A 21,679-nucleotide genomic window follows, 5' to 3' on the forward strand; every position below is an offset into this window, starting at 1 on the left:
TCAAAGCTAGCACCCTCATCTTCAAGATACTATTTGGTATGTCCCATGAATATATGCTAGATATGATCGAACTATCCCCAAGAAATGCAAGCCCAGAAACCAGAGGCTACATACTTCTTCACCTACCCAACTGTAGCAACATAATTTACAAAACCATTTACATGGCTGGATTTAGTTACCTGGGTTCCAAATGGTGGAATTCAATACCAAAGGTTATGAGAAGCATCACCAACTACCTTCAATTCACAAAAGATCTACCTCTTCAAAACATTCTGGAACTAAGCTATTGATGTCCTTTCCACTTCCTAATTGTAAACCATCATTGTAATCTTCAAGCAGAATGTAAATTGTAAGTCACTTATCCAAAACCTGTTTTTGGATAACAGTGGGATACAAGAATGCATAAATAAAATAAATAAATAAATAAATAAATAAATAAAAGTTTATAATAATCTAAATAGGTATCAACATCATCATGCTCAAAGGATGGGCATTCAAACTCCTAGTTCTCCGGGGCAGCCTACCAAAATGATCAGACTATATAACTGCTTATATTTCTGCTAGGACTTTCAGTTGCTTTTATTTTGTTTTAAATAAGCAAAACAAAACCATTTTTCCATATAACACATCTGAAAGCAATTTAAAATCCCAATAAATAAAATTTCACTAAATCTGTAGCTACCATCAGAGTAGGAGGAGATTTCAATCTAACCCTGGACCCGACCCGAATTTGGGAAAGTCAGGGGTTTCACAGGTAGGAGAACACTGAAAATCTGATGTCCACATTAGATCTGCTAGATGTGTGGAGGATTCAATGTGTAGGGTGGAGAATTCAATAAGCAACATGCAGGGATTATACTTATTTTTCAGTTGTGCATAATACCTATATTCACATAGATCTACTGTTGATTGGAAGGAACCTACTGGATTCAATTTTGCAATCAAATATAAGTAATATTGTTTGCTCAAATCATGCCCTAATTTGGATGGAGATGAAATATCTGGGAGAAGTGCACTATAATAAATACTAGAGGCTTAAAGATTTCTTGCTTAGAGACCAGGAAGTGTGAGAGTATATCCAACATATCATTATGGATTACTTTGAGGACCTTTTTTGCTGCCTTCTGAGACATTTTAAGCTAAGTGATTATTCATTATAAAAAATAGTTTGAAAGAGTTAATTTCTTTTAAAGTTTGAGCACTGTTATCGAGATATTTCTGATATTCTAAATCTAAGTTCTGAACATGAATATAGTGGGGTTGAATTTTTGTTTATTGTTTGATGGTATATAGACTCCACACCTCTATTTTATTTTGTTTTGTATTTTGAGCTTAACACACTGGAAAAGGTGAACAGTTTCACTCTATGGGATACCTTAAAGGCTATGGATAGGAGGTGGTTAATACTATGGGGGTTCTTTTACTACTACTACTACTTATCATTTCTATAGCGCTACAAGGCATACGAAGCGCTGTACACCATACACAAAAGACAGTCCCTGCTCAAAGAGCTTACAATCTAGATAAGACAGGTGAACAGACAGAACAATTATGGGTAAGGGAATAAAGAGGTGAGGATAAAAGGACAGGGCAAGTGAGTAGTGGTTAGGAGTCAAAAGCAGTGGTAAAGAGGTGGGCTTTAAGTTTGGACTTGAAATCGGCCAAAGACGGGGCTAGACGTACATGCTCAGGAAGTCCATTCCAGATGTGAGGTGCAGCAAGATAAAAGGAACGAAGTCTGGAATTAGCAGTAGTAATCTTTACTAAAGATTAACTCGAGTTACCTGCAGCAGGGCCCATAAGAATAAAATGGGACCTGCTGCAGTTAACTTGAGCTAACCTTTAGTAAAAGACCCCCCCCCCCCCCCCATGGGGAGCTAGAAAGAAAAAAATCCAGGTGCAGTGTTGGCAAAAGCTGGTGGGTGAGTTGGAACTGAAACATAAGCCCAGCCTTCAACCAGGATTTATTATAGATGGGACCCGGCCAGAGCTAAGTTGCAGACCTTCTATGTAGATTATATTAATTTAAACTGCTGAGGGTCTAAGAGTGCTTTTTTGAGTTTGGCAAAACAAGAAAGTTGTTGGCCTGAAATTGCTATAGGGTGGCCCAGATGATAATTCAAAAGGCTGTAGGAGGTAGGGGTAAGAGGATAAGAAAATTGATGTCAGTTATTTGAATTCTGTACAAGCATATACACTTGGATTGAGCAGATCAGAGGAGAGGTTTCTGGCTTACTCGGCCACAGTCAATTTGCCATGCATTTCAGTGGAGCAGAGACAGCTGATTGGGAACAGTATAGAAATCAGCAGGCAACCTCTGGTTTGGTCACTGAAAAAACATTGGGGCTCAATCGGTTTTCGAGAAAATTTATACCATATCTGGGTACAAAAAGTAGTCCTTCCTAAGTTGGATCAGATCCAGGCAGAGAGGTTATGTGCCACAATTAAGGCTCTGGTAATTCAGAAAGTTATCGAGCATTTGTATTTGAATAAGACATCTAGCTCTGATGGGTTAATAGCAGAGTTTTATAGACTTATGCAATTAAAAATTATGGAACCATTAGAAGCCAGTAGTTCAAAGCGGTGTACAGCAATATCATATACGTTTAACATACATCATACAAGTTCCTACATAAACAGTAACAAAATACAGTCAACAGAAAAATATAGACATAGCCAGTTTATATATCCTACAGAATAGAATAGAATGTGTTTTGCCAAATACCTGAAGTTTGGTAGCACCACCTTTGATAAGACCACTTACCATTTGGCACAAGGGGTCTTTCTTCCCAGTGAACACATAGCCATTATTACAGTGATCCCCAAGTAGGGCAAAAATTTGACAATTTCAGAAGCATATCATCTCAATCTTCCTTTATCCGTTAAACAACAACATTCTTATTTACATTTTTTGTAAACATTTGAAAACAATTTATTTCAGAAATACTGCGCTCATAATCAAAGTTTGTCATAATTTGTATTTTTCTGTTGACTTTATTTTGTTACTGTTTATGTAGAAACTTGTATGATGTATGTTAAAGGTATATAATATTGCTATACACCGCTTTGAACTACTGGGATCTTTAGGATATATAAACCGTTATATCCTATTAGTTCAAAGCGGTGTACAGCAATATCATATACCGTTAACATACATCATACAAGTTCCGTACATAAACAGTAACAAAATTCAGTCAACAGAAAAATATAGACATAGCGGTTTATATATCCTACAGAATAGAATAGAATGTGTTTTGACAAATACCTGAAGTTTGGTAGCACCACCTTTGATAAGACCACATATCATTTCTTCTACTTTTTTAGGGTCCTTGATATGGACTGTTTTCTTCTGAAACTCTGGCATCTGATTGAAAGAGGAAAAAAATAATTTAAATTAAGCTACATTCACATCTGGAGCTATCTAATAACATATAATTCACTCAAGCTTGCTTAAATGACTGAAAATCAAAAACATAGCCTTGCACCAGCTGTGTATAATTTATGTAGTCACTCACACTGATAACAAACTACCTAGCATCCACTCCTGATGGAGAAAAAAAGCCTCAGTCCAGCCACTCAACCAGCCGGAACATGCAGACTATAAGGTCTGAGCTCGGCTTACCATCATTTGGCATAGGAAAAAAACTCCATCGCTTAACATACCAGCATCAATATCTAGCATCTGTGATTTATATACCTTGCAAAGTATTTTGGATGATAGATATTGATGCTGGTATGTTAAGCGATGGAGTTTTTTTCCTATGCCAAATGATGGTAAGCCGCGCTCAAACCTTATAGTCTGCATGTTCCGGCTGGTTGAGTGGCTGGACTGAGGCTTTTTTTCTCCATCAGGAGTGGATGCTAGGTATTTGTTATCAGTGTGAGTGACTACATAAATTATACACAGCTGGTGCAAGGCTGTGTTTTTGATTTTCAGCTATCTAATAACATGGCAAACAAAACAGTACTGCACATGGAAAAAAATAAGGTACTAGAAAAGTCCTTTCACACCAAAAAGGCTTAACAGAATATTTTAGAAGGCCTGACACATTTTCTTCAAATTAGAGGTAGTCCCAAGAAATAGTCACACTTACTAATACTTAATGTACTGCATTTCGAATCAAAATGGTCGTTCAAAAAAGGTTAAATAGCAAAATCACCAAAACAAAGCCAACATATAAAAAAGTGAAATTACTCATCCATAGCAGTTGATCTCCGAGGACAGCAGGCCAAGTATTCTAACATTTGGGTGATGTCACCCAATGGAACCCAGTGTGGACAATGCTTAGCGTATTGTGAAAAAGATGAGGCTTGTGTGCTGAGAAAGCTCCCACCTCAGGATCCCAGGTCCCTCTTTCACTCAGGGTGAGCTGGGTTTCAGTATGTAGATTTTATGCAAATCAATATCCTGCCCCTTTCTACTCGGGGGTGACCTGGTTCTCAACAAGGCAAACAGAGTCAGTTCTCATCTACAGGATTTCTTTCATACAAAATCTTTATTTCAGCCTCTGGGGCACACTTCTTCTAGCTTCAAACACTTTCACCAGTTTAAACAATTCTTCCACAGTGTAATCCTCCCTTTTAAACATTTCTTCTGGCCCCATTCAATACCCTTAGATTTTTCAGGCTCTTTCTAACACAGTCCAATTACAGCCAGGCTTCTCTCCGCACAGCTCAATAAAGCCAGGCTGTTTCTAACACAGTCCAATCCCCTGGGGACACACAGTACCTCTTTGCTGTTCCCGACACACAGTCTTTTCACCACCAGGTCCAGGTCATAGGGCTCAGCTCATACTTCACAGGGAGATCCCTCTTCTCTTGCTACCAGCCCTTTCCACAGCTCCTAGCTTTCCTTTTCTCTCCTCCTCCCTAACTCAGGAGGGGTGTTAAGTAGTTAATGGCCAAACAGGACCCAGCCCCTAACCGGCTACACCTGTTCACACCTCCAGGACTCTCCCCGGTCCTAGCGATCTCCAGCTATACCTGCCCTTACAGGCTCCCTTCAGCAACTCACCCAGCCCTTCTCCCTGGACATTTTTAGGGCAACAGCGCCCTCTAGGGGCCTAACCAGGGTAGGACAGCCTCTTCCTTGTTACAGTATACACACAGTAGAAAATTCTAGCAGCGTTCCACAGTGCATGCAAGGGTGCCTTCCTGCCCAACATGTGAGTGCAGGTTCCTCAGCAGAATAATATAGCTGAAGGAATACAACTCCTGTAAGAGGTGGGAGGGTATGTGAGAATACTCGGCCTGCTGTCCTTGAACACCTGCTACAGGTACCTTCCCTTTCTTTGAGGACAAGCAGGCCATTAGTATTCTCATATCTAGGAATCCCTAGATATCAGGCTCACCGAAAACAACAATGTTAGGACAATGGGGACTCAAAACTTCAAGGGCTTGAAGTCAATCAACTTTAAACTATATACAATCTAGTCGTGGAGGTACAGCCTGGAAGGGAACAAAACTTGGCCTAGAAGGGTGGAGTTGGATTCTAGACACCAAATAAATTCTGCAGTATTGTCTGACCAAACCAGCAGTCATGTTGGGTATCATGCTTAAGGCAGTAGTGAGATGTGAATGTGTGGACAGAAGACTACATCTTAGCCTTGCAATCCTCAACAGAGGTTGACCTCAAGTGGGCTACTGACACAGCCATGGCGCTGACATTATGAGAATTGATATGACCCTCAAGAGTCAACACAGCCTGGGCACAAGTGAAGGAGATGCAATCTGCTAGCCAACGGCCAACTGGAAAGAGTGCATTTGCCAACGGCCAACTGGAACGAGTGCATTTGCCAACGGCCAACTGGAAAGAGTACATTTGCCAACGGCCAACCCCAACCTGTTGGGATCAAAAGAAACAAAGCCGGGTGGACTGTCTATGGGCTTTAGTCCACTCCAGATAGAAGGCTAAGGCTCACTTGCAGTCTAAGGTATGCAGTACGCTTAAGCCAGGATGGCTTATTCACATAATACATTGCAACCTGATTGTCGGTTTGGATGAGAACAATTTGGTTCTGTAGCTGATCACTGAAAGCCTTTAGAGCAATCCAAATAGAACTTAGCTCCAGAAGGCTGATGTGGAGATCTGTCTTCTGAGCAGACCACACTCCCTTGGTATGAAGCCCATCCACACGAGCCCCCCATCCTAAGTTGGATGCATCTGCTGTCAACCCCTTTTAAGGAGATGGAATTTGATATGGGAGTCCCACAGCCAAATTAGGCCGAATTGTCCACCAAAGGAGGGATTGAACAAGCTCTGGAGGAACTTGGATGACATCCACTAGGTTCCCTGCAGCTTGAGACCACTGGGAAGCCAGAGTCCATTGGGCACCTCTCAAATGGAGGTGAGCCATGGGAGTGACATGCACAGTGGAGGCCATGTGGCATAACAATATCAACATCTGTTGTGCTATGACTTGCCTGCTGCTCTGGACATGCATGGTGAGCTCTATCAAGGTATATGCTCTCGCCTGGGGCAGAAAGACCCAAGCTTGCACCGTATCTAGCAGGGCTCCTATATATTACAATCGCTGAATTGGGAAAAGATGGGACTTGGGGTAGTTTATGACAAACCCTAGGAACTCTAACAACCGAACAGTTCTCCGCATTGACTCTTGCGATCCTTCCTGCAATGTACTCTTGACCAGCCAATTGCCAAGTAGGGAAAACACAAACTCCTAGTCTGCGTAACAATGCTGCGACAACTGCTAGACATTTGGTGAAGACCCTGGGAGCTGATGCAAGGTCAAAAGGCAGAACACGATACTAGTGGTGTTCCCCTACTCAAAATCTGAGATATTTCCTGAGACTGGGAAGCATCAAAATGTGGGTATAGGCAGCCTTCAAATCCATACAGCATAGTTGATCTTGTTCCTGAAATCATTGGAAAACAGGTGTCCAGGGAAATAATCTTGAAATTTTTGACTAGGAATTTGTTCAGGGCCCTTAGGTCTAAGATGGGAAAAAATCTCCCCATCTTTATAGGCACGACAAAGTACCTGGCATAGAACTTCTTCCCTTCTTCCCCAGGTGACACAGGTTCAACTACATTGGCATGTAGAAGGGCAAAGATTTAGTCTACAAGTACCTGCTTGGGCTGAGAGCTGATGCAAGATGTTCTCGGTGGGCAATTTGGTGGTTTCTGATGCCAATGAGGTGCATAACGGAGGTGAACTATTTGGAAAAAAAACACCAGTTGGTGGTTATAAGGGTTCACCTTTGATGGTAAAAATTCAGCCTCCCTCCCACTGGTAGGCTGTCTACGATGGTTACTTGGATAGCAGCTATGCTCTCCTGGAGCCAGTGAAAAGCTTGTCCCTTGCTTTGACTGGAGAGTCAGCTGGGTCTTCTGGGGTTGATTGGGAAGGCGGTGGAAACCTACACTTTTGACAGTAATAGGTTCACCACCTACGCCCAGTCGAAAACCTCCTAGTAGAGGACGACAAAGCTGGAAGCTGCTGAGAGAGGGACTGAATTGAATGGTGTCAGCATGTTTCCTGATACGGTCTGTGACCTCCTTCACCTTGTCCCCACAAAGATTATCTCCTTGGCATACTACGTCCGCTAACCTCTCCTGAACCGCTGGCTCCAGGTCAGAGACACTCAACCGTGAGAGTCCATACACCCAGTACCCATAGCGGAGAAGCTGGAAGCAATATCAAAAGTGTCATAAGCGCCCCTGGACAGATATTTCCTGTACTCCAGCTACTTACTGGCCAACTGGTGAAGCTCCGCAGCCTGTTTCTGAGGGAGAATGAAAGCAAGACTGAGTGTACTGTGCACCAAAGACTTCAAGTATTTGCTCATGTAGAACAGGTAGATTGGATGTGGCTAATGAGTATCAAGGCCCAATAAACCTTTCTCCCAAACAAATCCAGAGTCCGAGCCTCTCTACCTAGGGGAGCTGAAGCATGAGTCCTGAAACGTCTGGCTCATTTGAAAGCAGATTTGACCATCAGACAGTGGTGAGGCAATTACGCCCTCTCGTATCCAGGAGCCTTCTGGAAATGATACTGAACATCCACCTTCTTTGGTAAAACATGCAGTGAGAGGGGAGGATTCCCAATTCTTCGTCAATGCATCTTTAAGGATATATGTTTATTATTATGAGGATTTGATATACCGCCTTATCTGGTAGGTCAAGGTGATTTACAAATCATATAGGGGGAAAATGCGGTGTTGAGGGAGGTGGAGACCTTCTCGACGCTGGTGTACTCCCTGTGGTAGATGAAGTCTGGGCAGCCATCTAGGTAGATGCTTTCAAGTGCTGATGTCTATGGACTGGTCTTTGAGGAGCCAAAAGGTTTCTCCTGCTGGATTTGACGCACCCTTTGCATCCTCAGCTGCATCTGTAAACAGCGAGAATAAGAATCAGGCTAGTGGTCAGGCCCAAGGCACCAGATGCACCAACTGTGCAGGCCCATGGCAGAAATCACCCAATTACATTGGGCGCACCTTTTGAAGCCACCAGGGGTCTTCTTAGAAACAGAGGAAAGAATCACGGCCAAATTAAATTCCTCAATCTTGAAAGAAAAAAAGGAGCAAGGCTCAAATCAAGGTCGGTGAGGCCTAAAGAGCTATGCAAAAAAGAAAGAAAACTAGAAAAGCCGAAAAACCTAATAAAATAAAGGAGAAAGGTACTGAAAACACAAACTATGAAGAAAATGAGACAAATTAAGGGGGAAAAAAAAACTCATGGGAAGGCACTGAAAAAGCAAGTGTTAATACAGGTTGAAGACAGGCCACAAAGACATGACCTCTGAGCTCTGTGGATAAAACAGACTGAAGAACCTGCACTCACGTGTTGGGCAGAAAGGCACCCGCACATGCACAGTGGGATGCTGGTAGAATTTTCTCTGTCTCTATACGCTAGGCAGCGTTCACACCGGGCTCTGTAAGATGACATCACCCAGTTGTGAGAATACTAATGGCCTGCTTATCCTCAGAGCGCACACCAATACACCACATACAGATCTTACATTATTTCACATCAGGCTATTGTAATCTACACAGTGCCTGTACTCAATGCCAACTAATCAGCTCAAAGTTTAACATTTGGATTTAGCTCATGCCTTTTTTTCCCAATTGTGGCTCAAGTTACATTCAGGTACAGTAGGTATTTTCCTTTCCCTGGAGAGCTTGCAATCTAAGTTTATACCCAAGACAACCTGTCCAAGATCACAAGGAGGCACAGTGGGATTTGGACCATGCTTTCTTGGTTCTCAGCCCACTGCTCAAACTGTTAAGCATTTCCTCCACTCCAAATACAAACTGGAATACAAAAGTGATGATACTTACATGTATTAGGTATTCTCCGAGGACAGCAGGCCATATATTCTCACACGTGGGTAATGAAGACCCCCATTGCTCGGTCTGGAGCATAACACAAGCTTTTAAAAACAGAGTCTTCTGGAGCGCTAGTAATGCTCCTCTGCACATGCACGAGTGCCTTCCCGCTCGCCACCTGAACGAAGGAGCATCAGTATAATACTTAAGCAAAAAAGGAAAAGGAGACAACTCCTAGGGGAAGATGGGAGGGTTTGTGAAAACATATGGCCTGCTTTCTTCGGACAATAGGACAATACCTGCTACAGGTATGTATCTTTGCTTTTTCTGAGGACAAGCAGGCCAATATTCTCACATATGAGGAATCCTTAGCTATCAGGTTCACTGGAACCAACAATCAAAGATGAATTGCGCCTCGCAACGGCGAGGTCTGAACATAGGAATCGGAAACATATGCAAGTCGTCAGAAATGCAGCCTGGGACAGAATTAAAATTGGGTCGAGGGTGGAGTTGGATACCAGAACCCCTCAAAACCAAAATGAAGTAGTTATTCCTATGGATGCAAACCGACTATTACATTGGTCAAAATAGAAAGCAAGAAGGCCTGGTGATATGGCTTATATTGTAGAGTGGTATAAGGCCCAATAACACTCAGGATAGCAAAGTCCAATAGGTGACTTGGATATAAATGGAGGCATGAGTGTGTCAGTCATGCAAAGAAAAACTCGCCTGCAACTATTGTGGAGTGGCTAGCAGACTTGCTGGAACCCAGGCGGCAAGTGCAACCAGAGTAGTCACTCTCCTGGCACTGAGAGACATGCCAACGCCAGGACGGGGGGGGGGGGGGGGGGGGGGGGTGTCCCTGAGGATTAGAAAACAAAAAGGGGGACAGCACAGAAACAACCCGGGGTTTGATAACACCTCCCAGAAAGTGCAAGCCATAGAAATACAATCAAATGGACCTCTGAGTGTTGTATATGAGCAAGCTTTCCACTAGCCAACCGGCCAGAAAGTTGCCTCACAGACAGCACAGGAACGCTGCGTGGACAGGTTGACACATGGTGGAAAGGTAAGAGCCTGGAACCACAGGTCTGCAAGTAGCTTGCCACACTGAGATCCGAAGAAAGATATTCTCAATGGTAATTTAGCAGCTGGGTCTGTGCCCCAGAAAAGAGAAGTTTTCCTTCAACCGATTGGCAACTGTGATGGCACTGTTCAGCAGTCCAGATCTCCAGAGATAGTGACAAGCTCGTCCCTCACCATGGCTGGAGAGATATCCAGATTAAGGTACAGGCCAAGGACGAGAACAAAAGTTCTGGAGCCCAGTGAGAAGCAGAAGAAATAGTGTACCCACTCCACTGCAACTAGAGGGAGAGCTGCCCAAGCTGCCGACAAAACCTTCTGAGATAAAGAGGGAAGCGTGTCCTTGAAAATATCAGCCACCGCTGTCGTGTCCCAGAAGAGGGTGAACCCCCTAGAATGGTTATCTATCTGCCCGTTGTAGGACCAACAAGGGAAAATAAAGACGGGCAGCCATAAGGGTGAGTGAAGCCTCTCACTGGTAGCTGCTCCGGAAGGCACAGGACAAGTGTCACTTGATCCAAATAAAAATACGCCTGGTAGTGTCCAGCCAACTGAACCGATTTCAGAAGGAGAGGTTGGTAACGTATGGTCACACATACCAGGACATTAAAGAATATGCTCATGGAGAACTGGCAAGGCTGAAGACTGAAGAGCAGCCAGAGCTAGGGTGGTAGCACAGCCAACTTGGTGGTGGTGGTGGGGGGGGGGGGGGGGGTACACAGCCAAGTCACTATAACCTCTACCTCTCATATCCAATCATCATGGAGTGAGAAGGCTAGTGGCTGACAAATCCAGGAAAGCCACGAAGAGGTACAAGGATGCTCTCAGGGAGGAGCAGTGACAGAATGGACCTCCAAATCTCTCAGAAACATCAGGGAGAGGTGGAGGAGATAGATCCCAGTTTCCCAGGAGGTCAAAGAGAGCTCTGGGTCAAATCTCCACACGGACAAGGGAGTAGGATGGCAGGTCCCAGAGATGGAGAAAGCTTTCACTCCCGTGGAGGTGAGTGAGAAGGGCAGATGGCATGGATCTTGTATAGATGTACATGTGCCTGTCATTGGTGTCAGTCAGGAATACCTTTAAGGGGACTGAGACCAAAGATGTGTCAACTGAGACAAGAGTTCCAATAGAGATGCTGAGGTAGTATTTTAGTCTCAAAGTTCACAGTTGGTGCCAGTGCTGCATGCAACACCGACACTGCAGGTTGCACCCAATGAGACTCAAGAGGCATGGTGGGCACAAGCACCTGTGACATCGATGCTGTTGACAGGTCAGAGTGTTGACGCAGACTCCGAGACTGTCGACTGATGCGGATTTGCCGGTGCTGCATGCAACAGTGGCACCACAGGTGTCATCCGAGGCATGTGGACTGACAGAAGAGGCATGGTGGGTGCAAGCACCCGTAATGTTGAAGCCTTTGACAGGAACAAACGACAAGTCCCAGAGTGTTGACACAGATGCCAAGACAAAGTGCAACAGCAGTAGGGCTACAGGCTGCGGGCAAACCCAATGAAAGAAAGAGCATGGCAGATGCAAGCACCCTGAATAGCCATTCACTCTGCTCAGATGTGCCCCATAGGTAAAGCCCAGATGGGGCTAGGTGGAGAAGCATGGCAGGCGCAAGCACCCTCGATGCCAATGCACTCCAAAGGACTTTGGACCCTCAGCTTCTTCTGCAGATGTTGCTTCATTGACATGGCATTGTGAACCGACAGTACAATGCCAGAGAGACACCAATGCCGATCTGAAAATCGCCAACTCATGAGAAACGACATCAAATGTTCGATGCAGACATGAAGAGTTGGCACCAACAAATGAAACAAGAGGTTGGCGCCAGCGACCGAAAAAGAAGTAGGTGTGGATACCACCGGTGATGCTGACACCACAAACAACAATGCCGACAGACGTCAAGGTCTCAAACAGCACCAAAAAGAGGTCCCCGTGAGCCACTTTGACTAACTGGGGTCTGATAAATATCAAAGACTCAGAACCCAGCTAGAAAGCACCAAGCCATGCTCAAAGCAGCTAGAAGAAGGGAAGAAAAGTTCAATGGTTCCCCGTAAAACAATGTAGACACAGAAGAACACTAATCTTAGCACACTGGAAACAGCGAAGATGACTCAAAAATAAATCTCTTGACTATGCATGGTATGCTCAAGATTTATTGTATAATTGTACAGACTTGACACAGCTGTGTTTTGGCCGACTAGCCTGCCTCAGGAGTCTGTACAATCTCTCGAAGACGTCTTAAAGAAAAGAACAATGCTCCTTGCACGAGATGAAAGCTAGTATTAAAACAGTATGATCAATCAGAAGCACTGCTCTGGATTGACGAACAATCGCCTCCTTTTAGCATACCGTTTTAATACTGGTTTTCATTTCGTGCAAGGAACATTGTTCTTTTCATTAAGACATCTTTGAGAGATTGTACAGACTCATTTCGAGTCTATATAGCTATACATTAAATCTTGGACATAATAAGCATTGTCAAGAGACTTATTTTTGAGTCATCTTCGTTGTTTCCAGTGTGCCCCATAAAACAACACACCAAAGAAACAAGAGAAGGAATGTGCCACCTCAGCTCACAGAGCAACGGAAAAGGCAGAAAAAATAAGAAGGAAGCCAAAAAGTGAAAACGGGAAGAAAACAACCTGAACAAAGAAGAAACAACAAAAAAAAATACACAACAGAAACTTTGTAGAGAACCGGACCTGTAGCTGTGAGGAGAGTGGAAAAAAACGCTTCCTCTTCTCCTCACTGTGGAAAAAAAGTAATTGATGCTCCAGTGTTCATGTGGCGGGTGGGAAGGAATTCACGCATGCGCAGTGCAGCATCACTCAAACTCCAGAAGAGACTGTATTTAAAAGTTTGTTACAAGCTCTGGACCAGCAATGCAGGACCACATTACTTACGTGTGAGAATATTGGCCTGCTAGTCCTCAGAGAATGGGCCATACCAAAGGTACATCAAGCCCACTATCCTGTCTCCAACAGTGGCCAATTCAGGTCACAAGTACCTGGCAAGATCCAAAAAAGTAGTTAGGATTTTATTCTGCTTACCCCCAGGGACAAGCAGTGGCCACACTATTTATGAAATTTTCTTCTAGGAACTTGTCAAAACGTTTTTAAAGGTTAATTACACTAACTGCTTTTATCACATCCTCTGTCAACAAATTTTAGGATTAATTATGCACTGAGTGATAAATATCTCTTCCAATTTGTTTCTATGTAGAAAACAACCAATTTGTTCCACTCCACTCAGGATTTTATAGACCTGTTCTATTATACCTCTCCCTCATTTTTCTCTTCTCCAAGCCGAACAGCCCTACTCTCTTTAGCTTTTTCTCTCTGGGGAGTCATCCCATCCCCTTTACCATTTTGGTTGCTCTTCTCTCTACCTTTCCTAATCTCACTATATCTGAGATTTGGCAACCAGAACTGCAAAGACAATGGAGGGTATAATAGCACCATAGATCGACAGAGACATTATGATAGGAAGGGAATGTAGAAAAAAACATCATCTCCAATGCACACTGAGCAGAGGATTTGAATCTATTGTCCACAATAACACCTACAGTAAATCTATTTTCTGGTGATGACTTCTAATGTAGCACCTGACAAAGTGGCTGTAATTTAGATTATTCTTTACTTTATTTGGATTTCTAGACTGCTTATACCAAGAAGTTCAAAGTGGTTTACAGGGTTGCAAGAAGGGGCAGCCAAGACAGACCCTTGAGAATTACAAAGCAGTTGAAAGACAGATAACATCAGACAGATTTGAGAAGATTCATGATTGCATAGTACAGTTTTGAATATGAGTATTATGAGCATAAGTATTTTTTGAATAAAGTTGTTTTTAGTGTATAGTTTTTGAGGTAGTCTAGGTTTAATGCCTCCCTAGCATGCCCCGATGTTACATTTACCCAGTCAATATCGTGGTAATTGAAATCACCTGTTATTGTGTTGCCCAGTTTGTTAGCCTCCCTAATTTCCTTTAACCTTGCTACATCCGTCTGTTCATCCTGGCCAAGTGGACGGTAACACCTCTATCACTATCCTTTTCCCCTTTACACATGGAATTTCAATCCATAGGGATTCAAGATGTGTTTTGTTTCCTGCAGAATTTTCAATCTGATTCAAGGTTCTCCTTAACATACAATGTTACCTCTCCACCAATTCGATCCACCCTATTACGATATAATTTGTACCCTGGTATGACAGTGTCCCACTGGTTAACTTCCTTCCACCAGGTCTCAGAGATGCCTATTATATCTAATTTTTCATTTAGTGCAATATATTCTAACTCTCCTATCTTATTTCTTAGGCTTCTGACATTCACATATAGACATTTCAAACTATGTTTGTTGTTCTTAATTACATCATGCTCAGTACTTGACAGTATTAATTTGCAATCATTTGTCTGATTTTTATTTTTACTTAAGGACACCTGATCTACTACGGTCTTTTTTGCAACCTCACTACTGGGATAACCTATCTTCCCTGTTTTGGTGATATCTTTGAAAGATACCTTATTCCGAACCATGCACTTTTGAGCAACTGTCGGCCTTCCCCCAGTCTCTAGTTTAAAAGCTGCTGTCTCCTTTTTAAATGCCGACGCCAGCAGCCTGGTCCCACCCTGGTTAAGGTTGAGCCCATCCTTTAGGAATAGGCTCCCCCTTCCACAGAATGTTGCCCAGTCCCTAAAACCCTCCTCCCTGCACCACTGTCTCATCCACACATTGAGACTCCGGAGCTCTGCCTGTCTCTTGGGCCCTGCACGTGGACTGGGTAGCACTTCAGAAAATGCTACCCTAGAGGTTCTGGATTTGAGCTTTCTTCCTAAGAGCCTAAATTTGGCTAGCAGAACCTCTCTCCCATATTTTCCTGTGCTATTGGTACCCACATGTACCAAGACAGTCGGCTCCTCCCCAGCACTATCTAAAATCCTATCTAGGTGACCTTGTCTTTGATTCCTATGCTGTTGAGCTCGGAGTAATATATCATGATCAACTAGATCGAAGGAGGAGGATAAGTCGAATTGTAGTAGTAGTGCCTTACTGTTTCTTAGGATAGATCTGACTGTCTAGTATGGATACTAGTACTGTTTCTGTGCTGTGATTTGATCTGAATCCTGATTGGGAAGCGTGCAGAGAATTAGGTTGGGTTAAGTATTCATTAAGCTGAAGACAAATTAAGCCCTCCATTAGCTTTGTGAGTAGTTGGATCAAGACTACTGGTCTAGTTAGAAGCTAGTTTGCAGGACATTTTAATATCTTTGATGAGTGGGGTGATAATGATCTCCCCCATGGTGGGTAACAATTTACCGAGAGACAGTTGGTCTTGAATCCATAGAAATAGGTTTTGCATGAATGCGACTGGAGTGGATCTTAGCAGATAGGATGGACAGTTATCTAGCATGCAGTGCACTTTAGAGTACCTATGAAATCAGCCTATTTCACTGGGTGAAAATTGGACCAAGACATATCTCCTGCTTTGTCTGTGGGGTGATTGTTGCTGTGTCTGTGTGTTTCTTCTTTGCATCTGTAAATTTTGATCTAGTGTTGGCGATCTTGTTTTGGAAGTATTTTACAAGATCATTTGCTGAAGGTGTTTCATCCTTATTTTGTTGAGTGTGAGATGTGTCAGTCAATTGAGAGACAAGGTGAAAGAGTATTTTGGTGTTGGAGATATCCATTCTGATTTGCTGTGCGTACCATAATTTTCTCTTCTTGCTTATTAGAGACTTGTAGTCGTTTATAGCTTGCCTCCATTCTAGTCTCAACTCGGCTTTAACTGATTTTGTCCATTTCTGCTCCAATTTTCTGTATTTGTGTTTCAGTGACAGTAGCTCCGAGTCAAACCATTCATTGTTTTTGTGGATGGTCTTCATTTTCCAGTTTTTAGGGGCTATTTCATTCAGAGTTTGCTCACTGAAACTAGGTCATTCAGTTCTGAAATTCTCCCTGTGTTCAGCTGAGAGTAACCGAATTGCTCCCAGAATTGGTCAGGTTCTATTTTCACTTTTGGATTAGGGATATTATTTCTTTTTTTTTTTTGTCCCATCTTAATATAAAGCTTAGCATGTGGTGCTCTGACCATATGATTGGGTCCCACGTAATGTCTGATATTTTGACTGATCATGTTGATGTATAATTTTCAGTGTGAACTAGTACAGTGTTTCCCACGTCCAGTCCTAGAATATCCCTTGCCAGTCAGGTTTTCAGGATATTCACGAATATGCATAAACTTGATTTGCATACACATTCATTGTGGATATCCTGAAAACCTGACTGGCAAGGGGTACTCCAGGACCAGACTTGGGAAACACTGTGCTAGCAGATCCAATTGATATCCCTTTAGGTGGGCTGCGTCTGTTTTAGTTGAGGAATAGTTCAATGCTGAGAGTACGTCTCTTAGAACTCATACTTTGGGGTCTTCCGAGTCCTCTAAATATAAGTTAATGTCTCTTAAGAGCAGATTAAACTGGGAGTCCAAGGAGGTTTTGAAGACAAAGTCATAGAATATATCCCTGGCTTGGGGCCAGCTGCCAGGGGTGCAGTAGAACAGTATGAAAATCAGTTTATCCTGTAATGATTCATCGGAGATATGGTCTGCCATGATTTCTAGTGTTGGAGAGTTGAGTGAGTCCATTACTTTGATCTTGAAACCCTTGTTGTAGAAGCATGGGATGGGAATGGTGTTTCTGCTTTCAGTCCGGGATGGCTTGATCCTTAGTAAGATCAAACTTTTCCTAGCTCTTGGTTATTTAAGTTTTCTCCCTCTTTCTGGTTATCAAGACCAGTTCTACCTATCTCGAGGAAGGAATCTTGCTGTGGTTGGAAATCTCCCACTTGTGATAAAGTACATCAGGGAGCCTGACTCTAGGCACATACCTACTTTAGGATGGAACCATGTAGACCAGCAAATAAGGTAAATAGACCAGGAAAAAGAAATTTTAGACCTGGCAATTTTGAAGTGGGGATTGTGTGTCCGGATGCTCCTCTCTCCACCCCTCCCTGTCCACAAACCCCAAATATTAAATACTTGAGCTGGCAGGGATCCCCAAACCCTGCCAGCTAAAGATTTCCTCCTCCTCGAGCAGCCAGCACTTTTCCAAACGGGATAGTGCTGGCCAGACTTATACGGTCTGTGCCAGAGCCGGTGGTGGGAGGCAGAGCTGGTGGTTGGGAGGCGGGGATAGTGCTGGGCAGACTTACATGGTCTGTGCCAGAGCCGGTGGTTGGGAGGCAGGGATAGTGCTGGGCAGACTTCTACGGTCTGTACCCTGAAGAGCACAGGTACAAATCAAAGTATGGTATACACAAAAAGTAGCACATATGAGTTGTCTTGTTGGGCAGACTGGATGGACCGTGCAGGTCTTTTTCTGCCGTCATCTACTATGTTACTATGTTACTATGTGTTAAGTTTTGAGTACGGTTCTAGAAATTTGGTTCATGTGCATCCCTTCTCTATGTACATCATTTTGCATGTGTTCACATAAAATTTCAACTGCCCTCTGAATACCCACTCTCCGCCCTGAAAGATAAACCTGCAATTTCTCACAATCTATTCGTGACTCTACACCTTTGAATAATTTTGTATCATCTGTAAACTGATCACCTATCTTGATTCCATTTCCAGATCATTTATAAATATGTTAAGAAAACACTGGTTGCAGTACCCAGCAGAAGTGACACTTACTATTCAGCTGTCTGCATTAAGAAAATAGGGGGGGGGGGGGGGGGGGGGAAGGGAGACAAGGCCAGCTCTTGAATGTAAGGGGGGCAGGAGGTTGTGTGGAGATCGGCTCGACAGATCCCCTAACTGTTCCCTCTAAGACGCGCAGCTGCACACCTTTTTTTAAAGAGGCCATGCAGCAGTTACGGACCGCCGCGCACTATGCATGTAGGAAGTAGGAAAAGAAGCTGTTGCTTTTGGAGTCCGTTAGTGTTAGCCCTTCTCCTGTGGAAATAGTCTGTTTTTCAACCAGTTCTTAATGCACAAGAAGACAATGCTGCCCATGGCTTTTTAAATTTCCTGGATGTCAAAAAGACAGCACAACATAGTGAAAGAAAACATTCAGATCTTACCCTCCCTAACCCTAAAAGAATCAACAATTACATGCTTGACCTAAGAATTCCTATCTGGTTAACACCAGTCCAACGCTCCCTGTGAAGAAGGTGGTCAAAAGGTTCTAAAGTGTAAATCCAGAACCAAAACCTTAAATTGAATTCTGGCTATTATATGCAGTCAGTGGATGTTATATAGTAAAGACCCAGCACAGAACATTATAGAGCACTAAAAAGTGTAGTAATCTACAGCATTATAGACTTCTTATAGATCCCCCAGCCTTGCAAGGACTGGGCAACTGACTTCTGGAAACTGCCACCAGGAAAAACCTGACAGTCCACTCAGTTACTAGATTATGCTGAGAAAAAAAGATCCAGCTGCATTCTCACCCTCCACTGAAGAGTGAAAACCCAATGACTGAAAATCTCCACTGCAACAGCTGATCAGGAGCCATGATGCCCAAGCTGACAAACTGCCTCCAGTCTCATGAACACCTGCCCTGGGGCACCCCAGAAGCACTGGCCCCACTACTGTCAAGGAAGGCCATAACTGCAAAGCTGAATGTGAACTGTCTACAATGAGAGGCAATCTATAAGTCTCCTCTAAAATGCTCTAGGATCAAAGGTGTCCAACTTTGGCCCTCACCAGGTCAGGTTTTCTGCAATGAATATGCATGAGATCTACTTGCATTCAATAGAGGCAGTGCGTGTAAATAGATCTTATGCCTATTTATTGGGAAATCTTGAAAACCCGACTAGATTGCGGCCCTTGAGGACCAAGTTTGGACAACCCTGTTCTAGATTGTTGCACCATTTTAGTGTGCTGTAATGTTTTTTTTTATTTTTTGTTACATTTGTACCCCGCGCTTTCCCACTCATGGCAGGCTCAATGCGGCAGGTAATGGAAGGTTATGTTCTATGCTGTTCCCAGCAAGAGACATTTACACCCCAAGATCTGATGGGCCCACTTGCTACACTAAGGCAGCCTGTCAATTCAAGTTTCAAGTTTATTACAGGCTTACTATCCTACCCATCAAACTGGTATCTGAGCGGCTTCCATTCTAAAGGGGAAGAGAGAAATGGAAATAGACACCTTCCTCCCCTTGAGGTCAGTACTGGGGGGGGGGGGGGGAGTAGCAGAACTAGGTGTAGGGAGAACTTTAAGGGCCCTTAGCAGGGACATCAGCTTTGTAGGAGTTCCTTGCTCTAGATTCCATGGCCACCAGGACAAGGACCTGCAGGTCAGAGATCTGTGTAAGAGTATCTCCTAGCTCAGTTAGGGAAAGAGCAATGTCTCGGGGCACTGGGACTTAACATTGTGGCTCAAGATTTAACCTGCACCACAGACTGACAAAAGATCCTGCTGCACCAGACTTGCAACCATCTGCTGGAGGAAGAGAATACTGGTGTTGCACCACTCCTTATACTGGTGATGTAACTCCATCTGCTTGTTGAGGGGCATAACCTATTCGTCTGAATTGATCTAATCTTGTCGCCAGACACAGATTCTGGACGACATGATCTCCGATTTTGTTGAAAGTTAAAAGGATTTCTTTTTTACTTTGGTCATTTAAAACCATCCATATATCAGAGCTTGGAACCACAATCAGGGCCAGCAGACTGCTGTGGTATTGTCTACCCTTTTCCATTCACACATTTTCCCTTCTTACATTAAATTTTTTATTACATTTCATTTCCAGTTCCTGTTATCACACTTTTGTTTTTAGTATTTTAGCAGACATTTTTTCTCTCTTTTCCTATGAGACTACTTGTGGACTTAACAAGATTTTGCACAAACCTAACAACATTTTGCAATTGCTACAGCCCTATGAAAGAAATCATCAGTAAGAAAATCTCAGTTTGTCCCTAAAGCGGACTTACCAAGTTTTTGTATATTTGTGAGGCAGTTATGAAGACTTTGTATGATTCTGTTATTCAAACACTGGCATTCACTAAACAAACTGTGGTCAAGTTGGCAATTTGCCCTTATATGGGAGGCTGCCCCTAGTGGCAGTACTGCAAGATATGGCTAGAATTCATTCCTGCCATTTGTGAAACCAGAGCTGATGTGGGAGGAGCAGCTAGGGACTGCACCTGCCCTTTTCACTAGACTACTAGGGATCACCTATGAGTAAGGGAAGGAGGTGGGGGAGACATGGCCAGCTCTTGGATGTTGTGGGGGGGGGGGGGGGGGGGGAGGGAGATCGGATCGACATATCCCTTAACTGTTCCCTCTAAGCTGAACTCTATGCATGTAGGAAGTAGGAACAGAAAGTGCTGTTTTTGGAGCTTGTTAGTGTTAGCTCTTCTCCTGTGGAAATGAAATGCTGCCTCAATCCTCCTGGGAATATTAGTTCTTATAGGTCTATAGGATACCATTTCACTTGCCACCTTATGACTGCAGCTCCCAAAAATCAATGGGGTCACCCGGGTCAGCAACAGTGTGTACAAATAGACATTTGAGCAGCTAAACCTAACCCCTTCGTGCAAGTATTTATGTATGTGTGTGCATGTCTGTATGAAGTGCTGACAAGGTAATGTAATGGAAAATGTTGCTCATCAACTCAGTCCTTCACTCGTGAAGAACAAATTTTGCTTGAGCCAACTCAGTTCTTAAAGGTAACATTGATCCCCCTGTCTAGATTCTGGATAATATTCAGCCAGAACCTAGATAACTGTGTTATGCGGGTCCCAGGTGAATATTTGCTGGGATCTTGTTATGTGTCAGCAGCTAGCTTCTTGCTGATCATACTCAGATATTCAGTGCTGATGCTCAGACATAGGTCCAGCATTGAATATCCAGGTCTATTTTAGCCAGATATAACTGGTGCTTAAAAACAAGTCAACCCTTGCCAACAGCTTATGGGAGAGAGGGGTACATTTTTAAGAACACTCTCAAGTTTAAAATGTATTGTGTTTTGTGGAAAAAGAGCAACTATATTTCCAAACTTAGTAATACCACTCAGGTCAGGAAGAAAGCTTTTCTTTAACACAAACTGAAGGGGCTACCATTTTTTAAGGTTTCCCGTTAAATGTATTATCAAGCGTCAAGGGAATACTTACTCTTTTGCAGACCCACTTCATATAGAAGTTTAAAGATGAAGAGGCCCTTTTACTAAAGCTTAGCGTGAGGTAACAGTTTGTGCACACGAAATGCTAAGAAGCTTATAAGTATAAAATGGTCTTCTTAGCATTTAGTGCACGCTAATGTCCGTTAGCATGTGCTAAGCTTTAGTAAAA

General features: G+C 43.2%; 1 protein-coding gene across 1 annotated transcript in view; it reads right to left on the minus strand.

The window, feature by feature from the left end:
• LOC115470876 (cytosolic 5'-nucleotidase 3-like) overlaps positions 1-21,679 on the minus strand; it is a 159,321-nt gene that overhangs the window by 91,317 nt on the left and 46,325 nt on the right. The window contains 1 exon segment of the mRNA XM_030204480.1: positions 3,266-3,364. Within this exon segment, the coding sequence (XP_030060340.1) occupies positions 3,266-3,364 (99 nt within the window).

Source organism: Microcaecilia unicolor, chromosome 1 (assembly GCF_901765095.1).
Source record: "Microcaecilia unicolor chromosome 1, aMicUni1.1, whole genome shotgun sequence".
Classification (NCBI taxonomy): Eukaryota; Metazoa; Chordata; class Amphibia; order Gymnophiona; family Siphonopidae; genus Microcaecilia; species Microcaecilia unicolor.